Source organism: Antennarius striatus, chromosome 1 (genome assembly GCF_040054535.1).
Source record: "Antennarius striatus isolate MH-2024 chromosome 1, ASM4005453v1, whole genome shotgun sequence".
NCBI lineage: Eukaryota > Metazoa > Chordata > Actinopteri > Lophiiformes > Antennariidae > Antennarius > Antennarius striatus.
This window is the reverse complement of record NC_090776.1, coordinates 30,960,493-30,977,601: the sequence shown is the minus strand read 5'-3', so window position 1 is coordinate 30,977,601 and position 17,109 is coordinate 30,960,493. Positions and strand designations below refer to the sequence as shown.

Genomic DNA, 17,109 nt, shown 5'->3' with positions numbered 1-17,109 from the left:
CTATTCTAGCGCTTTATGGTGGAATCCAGTCGTTCAGAGCCATGACTTCCTAAAAGTCCAAAATATCTATTGATGCAGGAAGTGTTTGTTTACCAGGTTCTAGGAGTTGGTCGGGTTAGGGAGGACCACGATGTATATGTAGAGACCTGGAAAAGTGTGACTTTCAGAATAGGGCCCCTTTAAGTTAAAAATACATAATATGGGACCTTTAAATGATGTCCAGCTCTTCTTGAAAAGTCCGTCTTAAAAATGGCTTTGACAGTAAATCTGCAACCAAATCCATGTCTTGTCCTCCTTCAGCCATTGTGGGTTGAAAAAAACGCTTTTAAATCAACACAATATATTTGCTTGTGCAGCTCGCTACAGACGCAGTTTTCTAGCTCAGGCTAGTCCACGCTGTCACTGTCCAATCAGAGGGCGTGCTCCAACTTTAAATCTGATTGGTTGGAGCAACAGCTGTACAGACACGTATTTCCTGCGCGCCCTCTGAACTGGATTGTGAAGGCGTCCAGGGAGATTTCTGACCTGGCAACAAGTAATGGCTGAAATGTGATTGGTTAAATGCTTAAATATGAAAACACGTCTGGACGCAGCGCAGCCAGCTGAAAGGCAACGAAAGGAAGCTGACAGCATTGGAATTATTTAATAAGTATTCATGGACAAAATATAATTAACATCAGTCTGTGATTCAGATATTTTTTGGCCATCAGAGAAGTTTTACAGTTAAGGTACAGGAGAGGGGGCTGCTCCAAACACTGGGGCGTGAGGAAATGAAAGCCTGAACGCCAGATTCTGAGTCTCAATCTGTAAGGTTTACAGATCCTTTCTGCGGCATTCAAAACACGAGCAAAGAAGAAGTCCAGATGCGACCACATCGGACCCTGGGTGCTGGGGGAGCACTCCGACCCGCTCCCAGCGCCTGTCGGTGGAGACGTGGCGGGGCGGAGGTCGGCTCAAGAGAGGGGCTTCCTGCGCATGCGCGCTGGCAGGACGGCGGCCGTGCTTCCACGTGGACCCTGTCATTGACCAAAACACTGCGGTTCCCCGGAGCCCCGGGAGCGCGCCTGTAGCCGCCGTTGCGCAGTGCAGACCGGGAGCCACGGGCCAGAGGAGCGGTGTTCTCCAGACATGGAGCTGTGAACCGGAGGGACTACCCCAGTCACATATTTCTACTCCTCAGCTAAGCAGAAAGGTGAGCTCACGATCGCTCAGCAGAACGTCACAGCCTGTCTACCGGGGCCCGGCGTTCAGGGACGCGTTGAACCTGGACTTTATGCTGCCGGATTGTGTTTTGTTACACGGATAGTTTCTGTTTATCCTTCAACTGGTCAAAGTTTCATAGCTGGACGACAGCGTGCGTTGATCGTCGGTCATCACTGTGCAGTAATAATACTAATACTAATAATACTAATACTAATAGTAATATTAATGCTGCGGTGGGTGGTGTGTGTCTGCCCCGGTGCTGCTCAACGCACAGCCGCCTTTTCACCTAAAACACCCCGAACCACCGTTCTATTCCACCCACACCTCTGCAGCTGACGCGGGAGAGGCGTGGACCCGTTGGATAACCGCACTGAGCTATATTTAGATCGGAGGCTCTGATGCCCTGTTCCTGTTCCACAGCGGGGCAGGACGCCTCCCCACATGCGCGTAAAGGCAGTAAGACTGCCGTCCTTTCTGTTTTTACGAGTTTCATCGTCACCCTTTAGTCTCTGTCGGATTAACGACAGAAATCTGAACGCTGTCAGCAGAATCTGGTGGGTTTCTCTGCAGGTGTTCTCATGGAGTCTCACCTCGGTAGGGTGGTCCCCTGTGTCCTCTACCTGTTCATCCACACACACGTGTGTCTGGCTGCACCTGGTTTACCTGGAGCTCACAGGTAACCAATCACACAGAGGTCATAGGTCTCTTTCTGCATGGACACCACCCAAACAAGGCAGTAATGTTTTTAGTTGTGGTGGAAAGTTTTTAATATAATAAAATAATATAATAAAATAATGTAATAAAATAATATCATTCCATTATATTATCTTATTTTATTATTTTATTGTATTAAATTCTTTCCACCACATAGTCCCTACAGAGAATTGTCATTGTCAGTGAAAGAAAACAAGCTTTACTTGCACTTCTGTTCAGTTTTAGAGAAATTAGGGTGTTATGTTATTAGAAATAACGCAAAGATTGCATGTTTGTATTCCCATCGTTATCCATCAGTGATCACTCTGTAGAGGCGGCCCCCCAGGCAGCAGTACTAGCCAATCCCTTTGGCTCTGGGGAGGAAGACCGCAGGTAAGAGACGCCCGCTCCACGTCCTGTTGGTGTACATCCAGCCCATTTCAAGACAGGAATTTGTTCTTAATTGATTTCTGGAAAAGTGGATTACACCTCTAGAAAGCCCTACCTGTGCTTTACTCCCACAGTATGACTAATTGTCACATTACATGTCAATCAGAAAGAAATTCAAATTTTATTCTCAGTGGTCATTAAAAATTCATGACTTCTCATGTAACACTGACACCAGAAACACATGCTACTTGGATTAACCTGTTTGATTGGACCGAGCAGCTGCTGTGAGGTCACGTTGTGGACTTTGGCTGCAGCATTGAGTTAATGATGTGGACTACGCCATCGATTGATAAGATAGTTCAAGCAATAACACTGTTTATGTTCATTTATGTTTAAGTTATCCTCACGTGTTGGAAAAAACAGTAACTGGAAGTGTTTCAGTTCACATCTCTATTACTGTAAAGTAGACAATGAAGGGAATGAAATGAGAGGCTACTGTACCGTACATGTTGTCACTGATTGTTCTGTGTGGTGTAGCTTCTTTTCACTGGCTGAAATGAATGAATGAATGAATGAATGAATGTGCCACCTGGAATTTTTTTTAAATTTGTATGTTTTATAAATTATTATTTCCAAAAGAATGTTTGCTGTTACCTTTAAACTTACATTTAAATGACAAGGAAATCGGTAGTTACTTCCCCAGACAAACTGCACATCATTCTCTGGCAGCGTAGCTTCATCCTGGCTGAAAGGAGAGTTTTAATGGATAGTCATTCACTGCTGAGGTGAGAGGTGAAGTATTTCAACCATGTCGCCATAAATGTGAGTCCAAACTCAGTCTGTGGGACTAAAAAAGCTCATAATATACTCTTTGTTTTGTGACACACTGTACATCTGCAACAAGAAGGATGTGATCAATACCAGCTTCCAATAGAATGGAGCGAACTTCGTGATCAATAATAAGTCTTCTTCCTACTTGTATGTGGAGTCCGGCCCTCTACTGCCCCCTTGCGTTGAATAATTCCGTCGTCTCCTGACTGCCCTGAGGAAGCTCTGCTCAAAAACAAACAAGAAAAAAACAGGAAAAGGAAAATTGTATTTATCTTGTGCATGTCAATGAGTTTGTTTGTTTGGGGGGGGTGTTACCCCCCACTTCAAAGCGGTGATGTGTTGTAATGTCGGTGTTCGTTCGTCCGACCGTCTGTCCACCAAATGTCTCCACAACCATTCAGATAGAGAGATGAAACCAAAAGCACATGACTCAGGTGGAAAAGGGGATGAACATGAGATGATGACCTTGACCTTGAGGAAACTAGGTCAAGGTCAGATTATAACTTTTGTACACTTGGGGACCGGATAAGATAGAAAGACGAGAAGGCCAGTGTGAGTAAGACCATAGATCAAAGCTACTGCCTTGATCTACGAAAGTAGGTCAGGGTAAAATTTTGGAATTCAGGGGGATGTTACCATCTCTGACTGCCTTGGTTTTAGTTTCTATCTGCAACATCTGGCTAAAATAAGACTGGTTTGGAATAAATGTGAACCCCAATTCTAGGCAATGTGAAAACCATTCTATGCTGTGTGAATCTCAGATTCCTGAAAAATTACATTCAGTCCAATCTGAAGGATGGAGGACCAGAAATCAACACCTGGGAGCAAGGTAGACATCATCATGATCCCTTACAATTATTTAGGTTAATAAAGTTGTATATTATGAGGAGAGAACTTGATTGTAGCCCTGGAAGACATCTGTGTCCCAAAGTATCAGTTGTTCACATCACTGCAGCTGTGTTTGGGGGAGACCTCCGTGCCGAACCCCCTCTGACTGCAGCAACATGTCAAACGTCTCTGGTATTAAACGAGTCAGTCTTCTCCTGCCTTGTGTCAGAGGTGTTCTTCCTGTTTCAACTCTATGACTACGACCGCAGTGGGCTCCTGGATGGCTTGGAGATGATGAAGCTACTCTCAGACTATAACTCCCATCATACCGCTGGAACACAGGTCAACCTGGTGAGGAGACGTACCTCTGTGTGAACTCCACTTGTATCTCTGTCTACTTGTTTGTCACCAATACCTTCAATATTCTTTGACTGGGATATCTGACATGACGTGTGTGTGTGCGTGTGTGTGTGTGTGTGTGTGTGTGTGCGTGTGTGCGTGTGTTCAGGTGGTGTCTCTGGTGGATTTTTTACTCCAGACTCAGGATTCAAACCAGGATGGCCTGCTGGCCCCATCCGAGTTGCTGTCTCCTCCATTAACTCACACGCAGGTACTTACGTCACCTACAGCAGGCAAAATACAGTGAGCTTAATCCAGATGTAATCTGGTCAGACAGTGTGTGATACAAAATCTATGATGGTGTTAAACATTTTAGTCATTACATTTCGTTTGCAACCTCAGAAAAAGTACTTTCATTAAGCAACTCAAGATACAAGCTAAGCGTTCCACCAGCAGGTCTCAAGTTCCAACAATGTACCTCAGCAGGAGGAGGAGGTGCAGAACCCTCCTATTGATGAGGAGAGGGCAGGAGAAGAAGAACACAGAGAGCAGACTCAGCAGGAGCTGCAGCCTCAAAATGAGGAGCAGAATCAACCAGAAGTGGGAACCCAGGAAGACCAGCCTGTAATGCAAGTAGATGACCAGCATAGACAACAAATCCCAGAGGCCCCAGCAGCTGGACAGGACCAGGAAGTTCCTGTTCATTTCGGGCAGCCAGAGATATAAAGGCCCGTCTGGTGGTTCCACCGACACATCATTCAATGCTTTGAAAAAAAAAGAATACAGTCAAAACAACGTTGTGAACTGAGATCACTTCTTCCCCCCCAGGAATGGTCTCTCTGTTGATTTATAGTCTGAGATTCCACCGTCTTTTCAGTTGACTATTAACACTTAGATGATAGTTAAATGAAATGACTGATGAAAGTGTCCTGTCACTTCATTAGAAAATGGGTTTTTTACCATTAGCTCTGGCTGGTTTTAATTATGGATGATAAAGCTGTAAAAGGGACACGAGTCCTGACTTAATTATGCAATATAATTAATTGGAAGCCTTCATTACTGAGAGTAATACTTCAGATCATTTAATTGACCTCTTTTCTATTTATTACCTTTTCCAGTCATACCCGAGTAAAAATATGCAGTGTGTATTTGAATTTTCATTGTATGGACTTGTTGCATGTAAACATTGACTGACCTTGACCACCTTGGGTTTAGGCTTTGAATGTAGAGTTTGTGCAGCAGGAGTGTTCAGTTTAACTGGTCCCATTACAGACAATCCAGTTTGGCTCGTGTGATGAGACACTGGCATGCCATGAAATGACATTTCGTCTTCCTTCAGATTGCCCTCAGTCTAAAAAAAGACTTGGTATTTATTCAATGAAAATACTTTGGAAAATACATGTTATGATGCAGAAGAGCCCAATTTGTACCTTCATTTTGATTTTTTGAGAATGACATCACTGTGAAGATTTCATTGTGCTTCATTGATTTGGGAATCATGACATTTTAAATCAGCTGGAATAGTAGTAATAATTAAAAATGACAACAATCTACTGCTATTAATTTTCATTTTCATAATTTAGGTTAGAAAGGCAAAAATACAGTATGTTTAAAGGCACTTCAATATGATTTCAAATTTTATGTGGAAACCTGATGACTTTATACTGTATTTATGCTTTTTCTAAAAACAGGTGCTTTTAAACAATGAATAAAATAAAGCAATTATTTCTTTGTTCGTCTGCTTTTCTGTGTCCTCTAATATTTGAACTTTGTGATTATAAAGTATAAAGTATAAAGGCAGATGACGGCATGTAAAGCGAGGTTAGTCGGTTGCTAGGCAACAGGAAACAACTGCAGTTATGGCGGATGGAAACCTAAACGCTGGTTAGTAGAATTTAGCTTTAAGTTTGCTTTCTATATTCTAACTGATAAATTCTCGTGTTTCGATGGAAACGAGGGGATACTGTGATTTATTGATCTCGGATTATTTCCTGTACTAATTCAAGTTAATCTGCTGGCGGTGCAGAATCGCTAACTTGCCGCTGGTTCTCTTGTCCGTCCAGCGGGGGTCCAGGAGAGGATAAAGGCTGCCTTCAAAGTCTTCGACCATGAGCTGAACAACACGGTGGATGTCCGGTGAGATCGTGTCAGACAGCAGATGCTCGTTGTGTAAAAACAAATGTACAGAATTAAGTTAGTCTGAATCATCAGTCTGAAGACAATCGGTTCAAGAAATCAAAGTCCTAAAACCCTGACCCCTAAAGACAAAGTCGTCATTCTGCAGCACACTATTCCCCACAACCAAGGTGGATCATGAATGTGATGAAGTACTGTATATCCTATTGACAACAGAAAAACCTGTTCAGTCTCTGACCTGCCAAAACATGATAGAAGGATTTGTCCTCCAGATGTTTTGTCTGATTTCTGATAATAAACAGCTTTAAAGTTCATGTTAGATATTAAACCATAGAAAAGGACGTTGATCAAAAGGAAGTTCTAGCAGGTCGTTACTGTACGTAGATCACTGATTATTGTGTTAATAAATGAACTTCCATTTTTTTCTGTTGTTGCTCAGATGAAGCAAAAAGACTTTTTAGATAAGTGGTAGTGGTGAGGAAGAATGTTGGTTTGACACGATGGGATGGAAACAAATATCAGATGCAGCGTTTAACAATAATAATAGTATGATCTAACATGATGCTGGTTTTCCAGGGAGATCGGCACCATCATTTATTCCCTGGATTGCTTTCCCACTCAGGCGGACTTACACGACTTCATAGCTGAGGTGAGACACAGTCATACCTGGATGATGTCACGTGATGTATGCAGTGAACCATGACCCCGAGTGTTAGGCCTCACGGACTGGCATTATGAGGAGTCGCTTTGATGGTGATTAAAGTAATGATCCAGAACACAGCATCTTTGTCACACCAGGTGGAGGATGACAACATGGGATACGTCCATTTGGACAGGTTCCTCCCAGCCATGACCAAAGCCTTGCTGGAGCACAAGTAAGATAATCAGCGTTTGTGTTTTCTATATGAAACAGGATGAAAAAGTAACACTGAAACCTGACAAAGAAAAGAAAGTTTTAAAGTTAATTCCAGCAGCTAATCACGGATTAAATGTATAGGGTAACCCTAAACTGGTAAAGGTTTTTAAAACTTGATTTTTCAGTGAATGTTTTCTCAAAACCTAGAAAATTCTGGAAGATTTCTTGAATAATCAATTTCCTCTTTTTAAACGTGCATTTCTGTGTTCAGAGCTGCTTTAAGATGCTGACTGCTCTATAAACGCTGGTGTTGTCGGCCTCACTTAAACCCAATGAAAACACATGACTTCAGGTCATAAAGTAAATATGTCTTGCATTACTAACAGGAAGCATTTGTGTATATTAGGTATCCTCCTATCCCTGAGGAGCATCTGCTACAGGCTTTCAAGGTGAGACCACCTGGGGTAGCCTCAAGTGTTTACTGCCACATAGAATCTCATCCTGTAACAACAAATGCTGAGGAACTTCACAGCGTGTGAATTAAGTAGGAGTTTGATTGGGATCAGTGACCTTCATCTGACATTGTTAGTTATAGCTTAAGTCACTGTTTCCAGGTTCTGGATAAAGAAAACAGAGGATATGTGGAGCCTGAGGAACTGGAAAAGTACTTGACAGAGGAAGGTAAATGGTTCTTTCAGCACTACTCTGTGAGGTTAAAGAAATCCGTTGACATAATAAACTCACTTAATATTTCCTCAACTTCAACAGAACACTTTTGACTTTGAGTGCTTTGCGTTTTTCAGGTGAGGTCTTCACCCAGGAGGAGGCAGCCGAGATGCTGACAGCGTTCACCGACCACGAGCACAAAGTCTTATATTACAAAGATTACATCGACCAGCAGAAACCTGGGACAAGCGAGTAGATGGTGGCGACACACACTGAGCTTCTGTGTAATGGATACTGATGAATATGATGTTCTGCAGGGCCTCCATGTTTCTGTCCAGCAGGACAGTAACTGCAGAGGTTTTCTCCAGTCACCTTATGCCAGGGTGACACGCCTGCTAACGTTAACACTGTTCGTAATAGTTTTACATTTAAATAAATCTCTTGAGCACATGGATCCAATGCTTGAATTTAACACAAAATGTCAAAGCAGTCTGACAGTTCAGAGGTACAGCGTTGTACCTCTGAACTGTCAGAGGTACACAAACAATGTAAACTGTATTCTTTGTGTAAAACTGAGTGTATTGAAGTGTTGAAAGCATTAGTTCTGTTGGGCTTCTCTACCTGTAAAAGCGCTTTGAAATGTCTGTTGATGTGATTAAGCGCTTCACAAATAAAGCTGATTTATTGATGGATTAGTAAACGTAGCCACTGGACAATGTGGAGAGCATGAATCAGTCACATGACTGTGTGTAGAGCCATGAAATGAAATGTATATCAAGCAGAAGGAGAAAGGGCAGCTTTAATCACGGTCATGTGACAATCACACGTCAAAGCACGCAGACATGGTGAGCATGGTACCAATTAAAAAATGACCAGAAGTATGACAGAAGAAGAAACAAACTTACACAAGTTCATTCAAAGCAGAGACTGCAACATCCCGTGAAGGGTAGGTCAGAGAGTAGTACCTGACAAGTGCATAGCTTTGACCTTTCAGGGTGGGTCAAAGCTATGCACTCACTTTGACCATAGATCAAAGCTAGTGCGTATGTACCATACATCAAAGCACTAGCTTTGATCTATGGTCTTACTCACACTGGCCTTCTCCCTCACCTGTCTATCTTATCTAGTTCTTGAGTGTACAAAAGTTTAAATTTGACCTTGACCTGGTTTTCTCAAAGTCAAGGTCATCATCTCATTCTCATCCCCTCTGCTGCCTGGGTCATGTGCTCTTTGTTTCATCTTTTATCTGCAACAGATGGAAAGTTTTTTGGTGGACATACGAACAAACAAACGGACACTGACAATTACATCACCGCGTTGAAGCGGGTGGAATGATGATGTATTACAAGGTTTCATCTTCAGTGGTGCTGCACACTAACGGCTTCGGAGCAGGGATGACCTGACTAATCTCATGCATAAAGAAGCATGTTTTATTGGTGCAAGCTCACCGAACAAAATATAAACTAGGCTAAAAAGTATTACAGTCTGAAGAAAACTCACACATCTATCCAATCATGAATGGATACTGAAGATAGTTTCAATTCACAGTAAAAACAATTTCCTGTTGCAAAGACATTAGGAAATAAAACCTAAGCATACAGTGACAGACCTGTATTCATCATTCCCTTTTCACTAAACATCTAAAGTCAACAACAGAGTAAGGTTCATTTACCTTTAGCATAATCTGACAGCATCAAATCAGAACAGCTGTGATGTGCAGGTGAAAGACTTCAGGACATTCTTTTCTCTTAATTCCTTGTTGTCAGAAATATGATTAAACAAAAACAGAAAGTGAGTTTGTGCCCATTCACTCATTTTTAGAAAAGGAGTTTAAAAATGTAAAGAAATATGGCTTCTAATCCTTCAAGATGAAGTCTACAACACGACATTTGCAATCTAGAATAATAATTTAAGGAATTCATGGTGAACATGAACGGCTTAGAATTCCATGTTAGTAGCTCCCTTTCTTCAGGAAAATGTGAACAAGACAAGTGTGCTCGTGTACAGATCTGACAGGAGCACACAGTAACTTCTTGCAGCAATTTTATCTGAGGCATTCCACAATGATTATTTGGTCCTTAGAAGAGACATTAATAGACACAAGAAGGAGGGGAGGAGGAAGAAATGTGACAATTGAAGCATCATCACTGAAGAAAAGAATCATAAGAGGCCAAAAGAAAGGGCAAAACGATGAGGAGGTAGAGAGCAAGTATTCAACATCATATCCAGCAACCAACAGTGGTCTCTTAACATTGATTTTGTATATTGCATAGAAAATGTGACACAGGAATAACAATCATAAAACAGATCAACCAAATCCAAATGATCCCATATATAAGAAAGAATGCGATGTGATCGCCTCCCCCAGCGGTCTGCTGTCAGAAGATAGAAAAGAGAGGAAGGATTCACATTAAAAACAGGATTATAAAAAGATCTGACAGCCGAAGCCCCGTTTACTGGTTCAGACTGTATTTTGAGTTGAAGAAAAAAATCTCAACAAACAATAAACGTATGATTCAGCTTTTTCAGAAATGACACAAATGTGTGTAAACATTTGTTGCATAGTGGAGCCACAGGTTCAAATAACACAAAGAGAATTTATCCTGCAGCAGAAATATACACCTCTGAAAAATATTCAAGACCACTCCATCTGAGGATGTGCTCCACAGGCCGTCAAAGTACAACAGAGCAGGGCAGTGTCTCCTGGACAGATTTGGTTCTAACAATCCTAACCTACAAGGCTTTGCATATTATTGTCTGGTTCGGAATGATTCAGCTTAGTCCTACATAACCAAACCATTCTCCACACGTGGTTTTCTTCCTGTGGTCAACTATTATTCTGGTATAGGGAAAAAATGTTGACTGAAGTAGTCAGACAATTGCAGATTTCCACTCATAACCTACTTACTCTACGTGCTGTTAGTAAAGCATGAGTCAGGAAAGTATTCAGTTTCAAAACTACAATGTTTTAGGTTTTCTTTTTTCCACAGATAAAATAGAAATTAAACCCATATATTTTAAATTTGCAGGCTTACCTGGTGAATATTCACTGCTGCCATCATCTGACCCTATGAATACTATCAAACACTTTCTCTTCTAGCAAAGCCTGACCATCACCTGGAGGAATGGAGGTTAGCCTGATACATCTCATTCTGTACCTGTTCATCACAGCAGCTCCTTAGTATCACATCTAGATCCAATTTCCTTAGTCACATAGAGAGTCAGTACATTAATATTCTTTAAATTTGCAACACCAGGCCAGCTGCTGAAATGTTGTCACCTCCCCCTGCAGTTTGGTAAACCTCAGTGCACACGAGCACTGGAGCTACACAGATCTCATAGTCCTCCTCGTCCCAGCAGCTGACGGGCCTCTTCTCCTGCAGAGGGATACGTTGACTACCCTCACGTCGGCTAACGGAGAAGGACTCGTCCATGATGAGCCTTGCCTTGCTGGGGTCAATGTCATTGGAACCACAGACATGGCGGTTAGCTGTGAGAGAGGCCTTGGCAGTGGCTGACATGGTGTGCTTCCACTGGGAGCCATGTGTCACAATCATAGCCTGGAAGGCCAGCGTGTGGACGTGGAGGCGGGTCAGCGGCTTCGTTTTAACACCGTCTGTGTTGCTCTCTGAACTGGCATCTCGGTGGCGCTGGTTCAGGATGCGGTATACCTCCCTCATCTGGTCCAGGACAGTAGCTACACGAGGGTTTGGGTCTGACAGCACAGTGATGTTGGAGCCTTTCAACAGACTCAACAGGTTGGGGAGCTCCTGCTCATTCATGCCTAAAGAGTCAGACTGGAAAAACAGAATCACAATGATGGATTAAGCTCAGGTCATAAAATAGAAAAATAAATAAATATACCATCCTGTCACACTGGCGCCTCAGATATTCATATTCTTTCAAAACGATTCCCAAAGGAAATCGATTTCACAGACTTTTAATACAGTGAAACTACTTAACAGTACTTTCCTTATTTTGCTTAGTTTTTGGGATGATTCTGATCATTATGTGTATTTATTCACAGGAACAACTGTCTTGCCCGTAGGGAGCCAGCCTTCCTCAAACACCTCAACATCTACATGGAGAAAGACAAACAGTGGCTCGGCCACATACTGTTCCGCTGGCAAACCTTCGAACCAATCCAGCAGGATTCACAATATGCAGTTTCACCTGTCAGACGTCTCGTTCCCTCTCCTTTAACGACCTACTTCAGTGTTCTGAGACGAACATTTGTAATGTATTGAATCTATAGTGACTCAGTCACACATACATGAGGGATGACATAGTGAAGGAGGTCTTCCATTATACGCTCCTCTACAAAACTGGCCATTTCAAAATGGATCCCAGTCTGTGAAGATGAGGTGGAAAGGATTTCTGCTAGGCGGGACAGGAGAGCCTCTCGCTCACCTGGAATGATGAAAGAAATATTTATGTAAAGCATACATATCAACTAATAGTGAGGAACATTTAAATTATCTGTGCATATTAATCTGGGGGAACATTGCTTGAGTCTCTGATCTGCCCAAAATGTATTAAGCCTTGTTGGACCATTAACCTATTAAAGAAAAGAATATAAAAATTCCTTTAATGTAAAATAATTACAATTACAATAGTGTTCTACAACCAAGGAACATATTGTCTCTGTCTATTGCTGGCATGATTAAAGTTAGTGGTCAGTTTCCTGTTACCTGACTGGAAAGGGAAGTTATCCATCATTTGCAGCCCACCAACCACCAGAAGATCTGGTTTGAAATGTAGGAGTTTCTGAGCAAAATCCTCCATGGAGGTGAGGTAAGGGTTATGGTCATCACTGTGGACAATATATCTACAGAACACAAAGCACACAAAGCTGTCAGTCAGCCTTCTACATGTCATACTGTACATGTGTGTCGTGTGGCAACCAAACACTAACACATGCTGTACCTGTTGGCCCTGTGTGCAGTGTAATGGCCCCACTTCGCACCAGAAGGATACTCCAGGATCAGGTGAATGTCCTGCTCCTCTACCACGTTACCGGCCACTGGGAAGACAAGAGGGAGGTGTAGCCACGCAGAAGAGAGTCATTGGAGTGAAAGAGAGACAGCTAAACGGGAAAAGGTAAGGGACAAATAAAATTAGTAGAAGACTTCTTCTACATTCACCACAGTTTTCAAGCTGGGCTCTCTTGATAAGAGTCAATTAACCCAGGAAACATCATCTACTGCTACTTTATCTACTTCATCTACTTCTCTCCTTGTGGAAAAAGTGTGTGTGTGTGTGTGTGTGTGTGTGTGTGTGTGTGTGTGTGTGTGTGTGTGTGTGTGTGTGTGTGTGTGTGTGTGTGTGTGTGTGTGTGTATACCTGTAATGTGTTGGGACAACACATCAGTAAAATCGGGGCTGAAACTACCCGCCAGCAACACATCACAACCCTCAGTTGCCATGCGACCAGCCATTACTGGGGCATTGCCTCCTATCGCCCATCTGTTTCCTGGTAAGTCACGGGACGCATCGACCAGCTCACTGAACAGCGTGTCATTTATCATGAAACGCCTGCGGTGAAAAGATAAAAGAAAACTGTAAAGCTGCTAAAACAATAAGTTGAATTTACCAACAACCGTTCCTCTTTCTGGTACACATTTTAAATACCCTACAAGCATTTTGACTCAGCATGAAAAAGCATCAGGAATTCTAATGTACTGAAAACCACAGACATGTCTGAACCTGAAACATCTGCAGGAGTACCTTGAGATTCAAGTTTAATTCGTTCTGTGACTGAGCTCGTAAGGCAAACTACGAATATTCCTCAATGAAAATAACAATTTTAACCAATTCCAGCCTTGTAAAAAAGACCCAACAATCCTAAATTATGAAAAAAACATTTTTATCAACCAATAGACATTTAATTTTTTACACTTTTTTAATTTTTAATATACTATACTATCCATGTAGGAAAATTATTAATCCACAGGACACACATTGTAGGTTAGTCGCAGGCACATATACATAGTGTGAACAGGCCAGTAACACACACACACACACACACACACACACACACACACACACACGGGGCCTGAAAGCGTAAGTTAGGGGGGCGGGTAAGAGTGGCGGGCAGCTCTTTCATGGTGCGCCCAGTGAGCAGCCTATAAAGGAGACAGTGCCTTGCTCAAGGGCGCCTCGGTAACGCTCAGGAGGGGAGCCGACACCTCCCACTGTCAGCTCACACTCCTACGTGTGACCACTGAACGACCAGCTCTATCAGCTGAGCCACTGCTGCTGCATAATCTTCCCGTGCATTTTTAATTTATATAAATTACGTAAATGATGAAAAAGTATGAAAACAACATGCAAAACTCCGGAGCACACAAAGCTATGTCTTTACTTCATGGATACGCATAAACACAAACGAGAAAGGTCTCAGCTGATGTTGTGTCCATCCCACAACTAGCGGTGCTGTCCCAAAGCGCGACTCGTAACTCGGATTTTTGTTTGTGTCTCGACCAAAAGCATTTGGTCGAGACACAAACATGTGTACATACACACAATGTTGAAGGAAAAATGTTTGCTAATGGACTCGTGAGGGAAAGATTGAGTCAGGAGCACAGAAGCCTGAAGGGTAAAAAAATTATTTAAAATTTTAATTTACTCTTGACTGGAAAAACAATTTGCACACCATTAATTACATATTCAACAGAATTCATGCCAATAGACAAAGCACGACACAACTACAACTTACTCTGCAGCAGCTCCCGGTCCAAAGAAGTAGGCAAAGCTCTGAGCCAGCTGCACCTCATTTTCTAAGTAGTTATGATGGTAAGGCTCATCTGCAGGCGTGAGGCCAATCTTATTCAGTAACGACACACCATCCACTAATAAGTCCACACAACCTCCAAAGCCTGTGAATGGGTGACAAGGACAGAGAAACAAAAAACAGACAAATAGAGTATTTTTCATGTTTTCTTTTAGATATGGAATTCCATAGAAAAAGAGCAACGAGAGAGACAATGCCAGCTTCCAGTTTCAAATTGAGAACACAGGAATACACAAAGCAGCGTCTGAAACTTAGCCTTCCACCTTGGCTGCTGAACGCATTTTTTCCCACATCAGTCCAAATTCAGCTGCTAGAGAAACATTACCGACATACACTCTTTTTCTACAAGCCTTTTCTGAACATGTCTGAACAAAACACATAATTCCCTACTAGTAGTAGATAAAAATCTTGCTCTAGCACCCAGATTTAAATAAAAGTAGAAAATCGAACTCGGTCTTAAATGAAAATAAATGAGAAAATAACTATTACATTTGTTATTTTGTAATTGGCTACCAGACAAACTTATTGTACTTAAAATCAAAAGTCAACAGTCGAAAATGTGCAATTACAACCATCTCACCTGCTGCAACACAAAACAGTAATTTATCAGGATGAGATTACAGAAACGTCCAAAGTTGTTTAAGTCAATCCACTGGATTTAAAGAAAGATTTATAGATTTAAAGAAAGTTTCTTTAAAACTTTCTTGAAAGAAAGTTTTTTTAAGTCCAGCGGACTGACTTAAACAACTCTGGATAATCGTGACCTGGATAGCCTTCACAGACATTACATGTATGTACCCAAATAATCTAAGGGTTGACGTGTTGTGCACGGTAACATTCTGTATAAATACAGTGTCAAAGGTCACAATGTGTAGTAGGGTTAGTTTTCAGTAAAGGTGGACTCATACATTCATCTCTTCTTTGTGTTTGTCTTAAGGTTTAAAGATAAGGAACTCCACCCTTTAATTACTCAGTAACATGACCAGAACTTGCAGACCCTGTCTACGCCTGAGGGCCACCATCCATCATCCAGGTACCTCTAGGTAAAAGAACTCTTCCATGTGGAGGAATGGACTGAGTGACCTCTGAACTCACTGCCAGCATGTCAGCCACAGGGAGTCCCTGGAGGAAAACTGATGTTTCTGGCAGCAATTTTATAATAAGAACAGCTTCTCACGACAAGACCCGTTGTGTTCAGCCGCATTAATTGGTGCTGTTATTACTTTACACACATTAGTATAATGTGGTCCTGTTGTCCATGCACTCATCTTTCCCCATTATGAGCTCCAAACGTGGTAAAAAAACTCAATGATGAGACGAAAGTGTGACGAGTTTTCTTCTGGTGCTGACAGACAGGCTGGTTACTGACCTGTGCCTCAACACACCATAATACACCTTACGGTTTACGTCGAGTCTCTTCATCATTTTCAGTTCAAGTGTGCAAAATTAAATAACATTTTACTTTGTTTGGACAGAAATCAATTAAAGGATAGCTTCCACCAAACGGAGGGTTTAACTTCATGTTTACTCATTGATGTTAATATTAATGTAGGAGCTAACAACGTCAGAACGGCTGTTCTCACTGAGGCTAGCTAGCTCGCTAGCTCCGCTCTTACCGACGGCCACTCTGGGTCTCTGAACGTTGTTCATCCCGACTTTACGCTCAGCCCGGAGCAGAGAAGACAGCACGGTGTCCAGTCGTTCGTCCAGGTCTGCATTCTGGGGTGTCCGGATCCATATAGCTAACAGAACCACCAGCAGGGACACAAGAGGTCCGTATTTTATCCACGACACCCTGCCTCCTGCGTCCATTGTCGGCTGACTGGTTAGCTTCGTTAGCTAGGCTAAGCTAGGCTGCTGGGGGCGGGTTCCGCTCCCCACGACAAAACACGCGCTTCAAGTGTGTGTTTGTTTTGTCCACCTGCGTGTCCCGGATGTGAGCGAACCATATAAGGCAACAGCGCGATCTACTTTACAGACGAACAGCACGTATTTTAAACAGTTCCTGCCCTTTTGGATTGTGGTGCGGAGATCACTTTTGTTCTGTTTCCGAGCCAGAGTGCAGCTGGTGGACGCCGGCGTGTAAAACGAGCAGCGTCTGTTCCTCTGAGACGGGGGGGGGGGGGGTTATGACAGCAACACGGAAGAAGCGCCGCCGACCCCTCAGAGCAGCTTCTCCAATTTGTTTTTGCATCTGAAGTTGTTGTTTCCTCATTATCAGTAGAGCTCCTCAAGAAAGTAAATATAATGACTCGTACTTTATTTCTCCTTGCGGGCATATCCCATTTGGGGTCATTGCTCTTTAAATTCCGATGTTTTTCACTCTTTGAGTAGATCTTCACTAATCCTGGGCTCCATCATCCTAAACGCGCACG

General features: G+C 42.5%; 3 protein-coding genes across 7 annotated transcripts; 2 read left to right on the top strand and 1 right to left on the bottom strand.

The window, feature by feature from the left end:
- Window positions 1-548: 548 nt before the first annotated feature.
- Window positions 549-6,019, top strand: cgref1 (cell growth regulator with EF-hand domain 1). 5 transcript variants are annotated; one of them, XM_068321285.1, is made up of 7 exons: window positions 549-1,192; window positions 1,774-1,879; window positions 2,215-2,289; window positions 3,879-3,946; window positions 4,175-4,296; window positions 4,454-4,555; window positions 4,687-4,799. In XM_068321285.1, the coding sequence occupies exons 2-7, from the start codon at window positions 1,782-1,784 to the stop codon at window positions 4,702-4,704; spliced, it is 483 nt and encodes a 160-aa protein (XP_068177386.1). In that variant the 5' UTR covers window positions 549-1,192; window positions 1,774-1,781; the 3' UTR covers window positions 4,705-4,799. The 5 variants fall into 5 exon arrangements, with proteins under 5 accessions (XP_068177386.1, XP_068177350.1, XP_068177377.1 ...); XM_068321249.1 differs by having other exon boundaries at window positions 550-1,192; window positions 4,738-6,019; XM_068321276.1 differs by having other exon boundaries at window positions 551-1,192; window positions 4,771-6,019.
- A 124-nt stretch (window positions 6,020-6,143) lies between these two features.
- efcab2 (EF-hand calcium binding domain 2) lies at window positions 6,144-8,572 on the top strand. The gene is made up of 7 exons (XM_068321668.1): window positions 6,144-6,168; window positions 6,348-6,420; window positions 6,997-7,069; window positions 7,219-7,295; window positions 7,683-7,725; window positions 7,891-7,957; window positions 8,080-8,572. The coding sequence occupies exons 1-7, from the start codon at window positions 6,144-6,146 to the stop codon at window positions 8,196-8,198; spliced, it is 477 nt and encodes a 158-aa protein (XP_068177769.1). The 3' UTR covers window positions 8,199-8,572.
- A 144-nt stretch (window positions 8,573-8,716) lies between these two features.
- adpgk2 (ADP-dependent glucokinase 2) lies at window positions 8,717-16,780 on the bottom strand. The gene is made up of 7 exons (XM_068321656.1): window positions 16,351-16,780; window positions 14,660-14,819; window positions 13,286-13,476; window positions 12,869-12,965; window positions 12,634-12,770; window positions 12,216-12,352; window positions 8,717-11,739 (listed from the first exon to the last, which is right to left on the bottom strand). The coding sequence occupies exons 1-7, from the start codon at window positions 16,544-16,546 to the stop codon at window positions 11,182-11,184; spliced, it is 1,476 nt and encodes a 491-aa protein (XP_068177757.1). The 5' UTR covers window positions 16,547-16,780; the 3' UTR covers window positions 8,717-11,181.
- Window positions 16,781-17,109: the final 329 nt, after the last annotated feature.

What these genes read in the sequence shown, in the direction of transcription:
- cgref1 (XM_068321249.1), top strand. Translation starts at nt 1,782, where the DNA reads ATGGAGTCTCACCTCGGTAGGGTGGTCCCCTGTGTCCTCTACCTGTTC. An exon ending in TCTGGGGAGGAAGACCGCAG is followed by an intron (nt 2,290 to 3,878) that starts GTAAGAGACGCC and finishes TGTGAATCTCAG; the next exon opens with ATTCCTGAAAAATTACATTC. An exon ending in CTCCATTAACTCACACGCAG is followed by an intron (nt 4,556 to 4,737) that starts GTACTTACGTCA and finishes GCGTTCCACCAG; the next exon opens with CAGGTCTCAAGTTCCAACAA.
- efcab2 (XM_068321668.1), top strand. Translation starts at nt 6,144, where the DNA reads ATGGCGGATGGAAACCTAAACGCTG. An exon ending in GGATGGAAACCTAAACGCTG is followed by an intron (nt 6,169 to 6,347) that starts GTTAGTAGAATT and finishes TTGTCCGTCCAG; the next exon opens with CGGGGGTCCAGGAGAGGATA. An exon ending in TACACGACTTCATAGCTGAG is followed by an intron (nt 7,070 to 7,218) that starts GTGAGACACAGT and finishes TTGTCACACCAG; the next exon opens with GTGGAGGATGACAACATGGG.
- adpgk2 (XM_068321656.1), bottom strand. Translation starts at nt 16,546, where the DNA reads ATGGACGCAGGAGGCAGGGTGTCGTGGATAAAATACGGACCTCTTGTG. An exon ending in GGACCGGGAGCTGCTGCAGA is followed by an intron (nt 13,477 to 14,659) that starts GTAAGTTGTAGT and finishes TTTTCACCGCAG; the next exon opens with GCGTTTCATGATAAATGACA. An exon ending in TTCACTATGTCATCCCTCAT is followed by an intron (nt 11,740 to 12,215) that starts GTATGTGTGACT and finishes CTGTTTTTCCAG; the next exon opens with TCTGACTCTTTAGGCATGAA.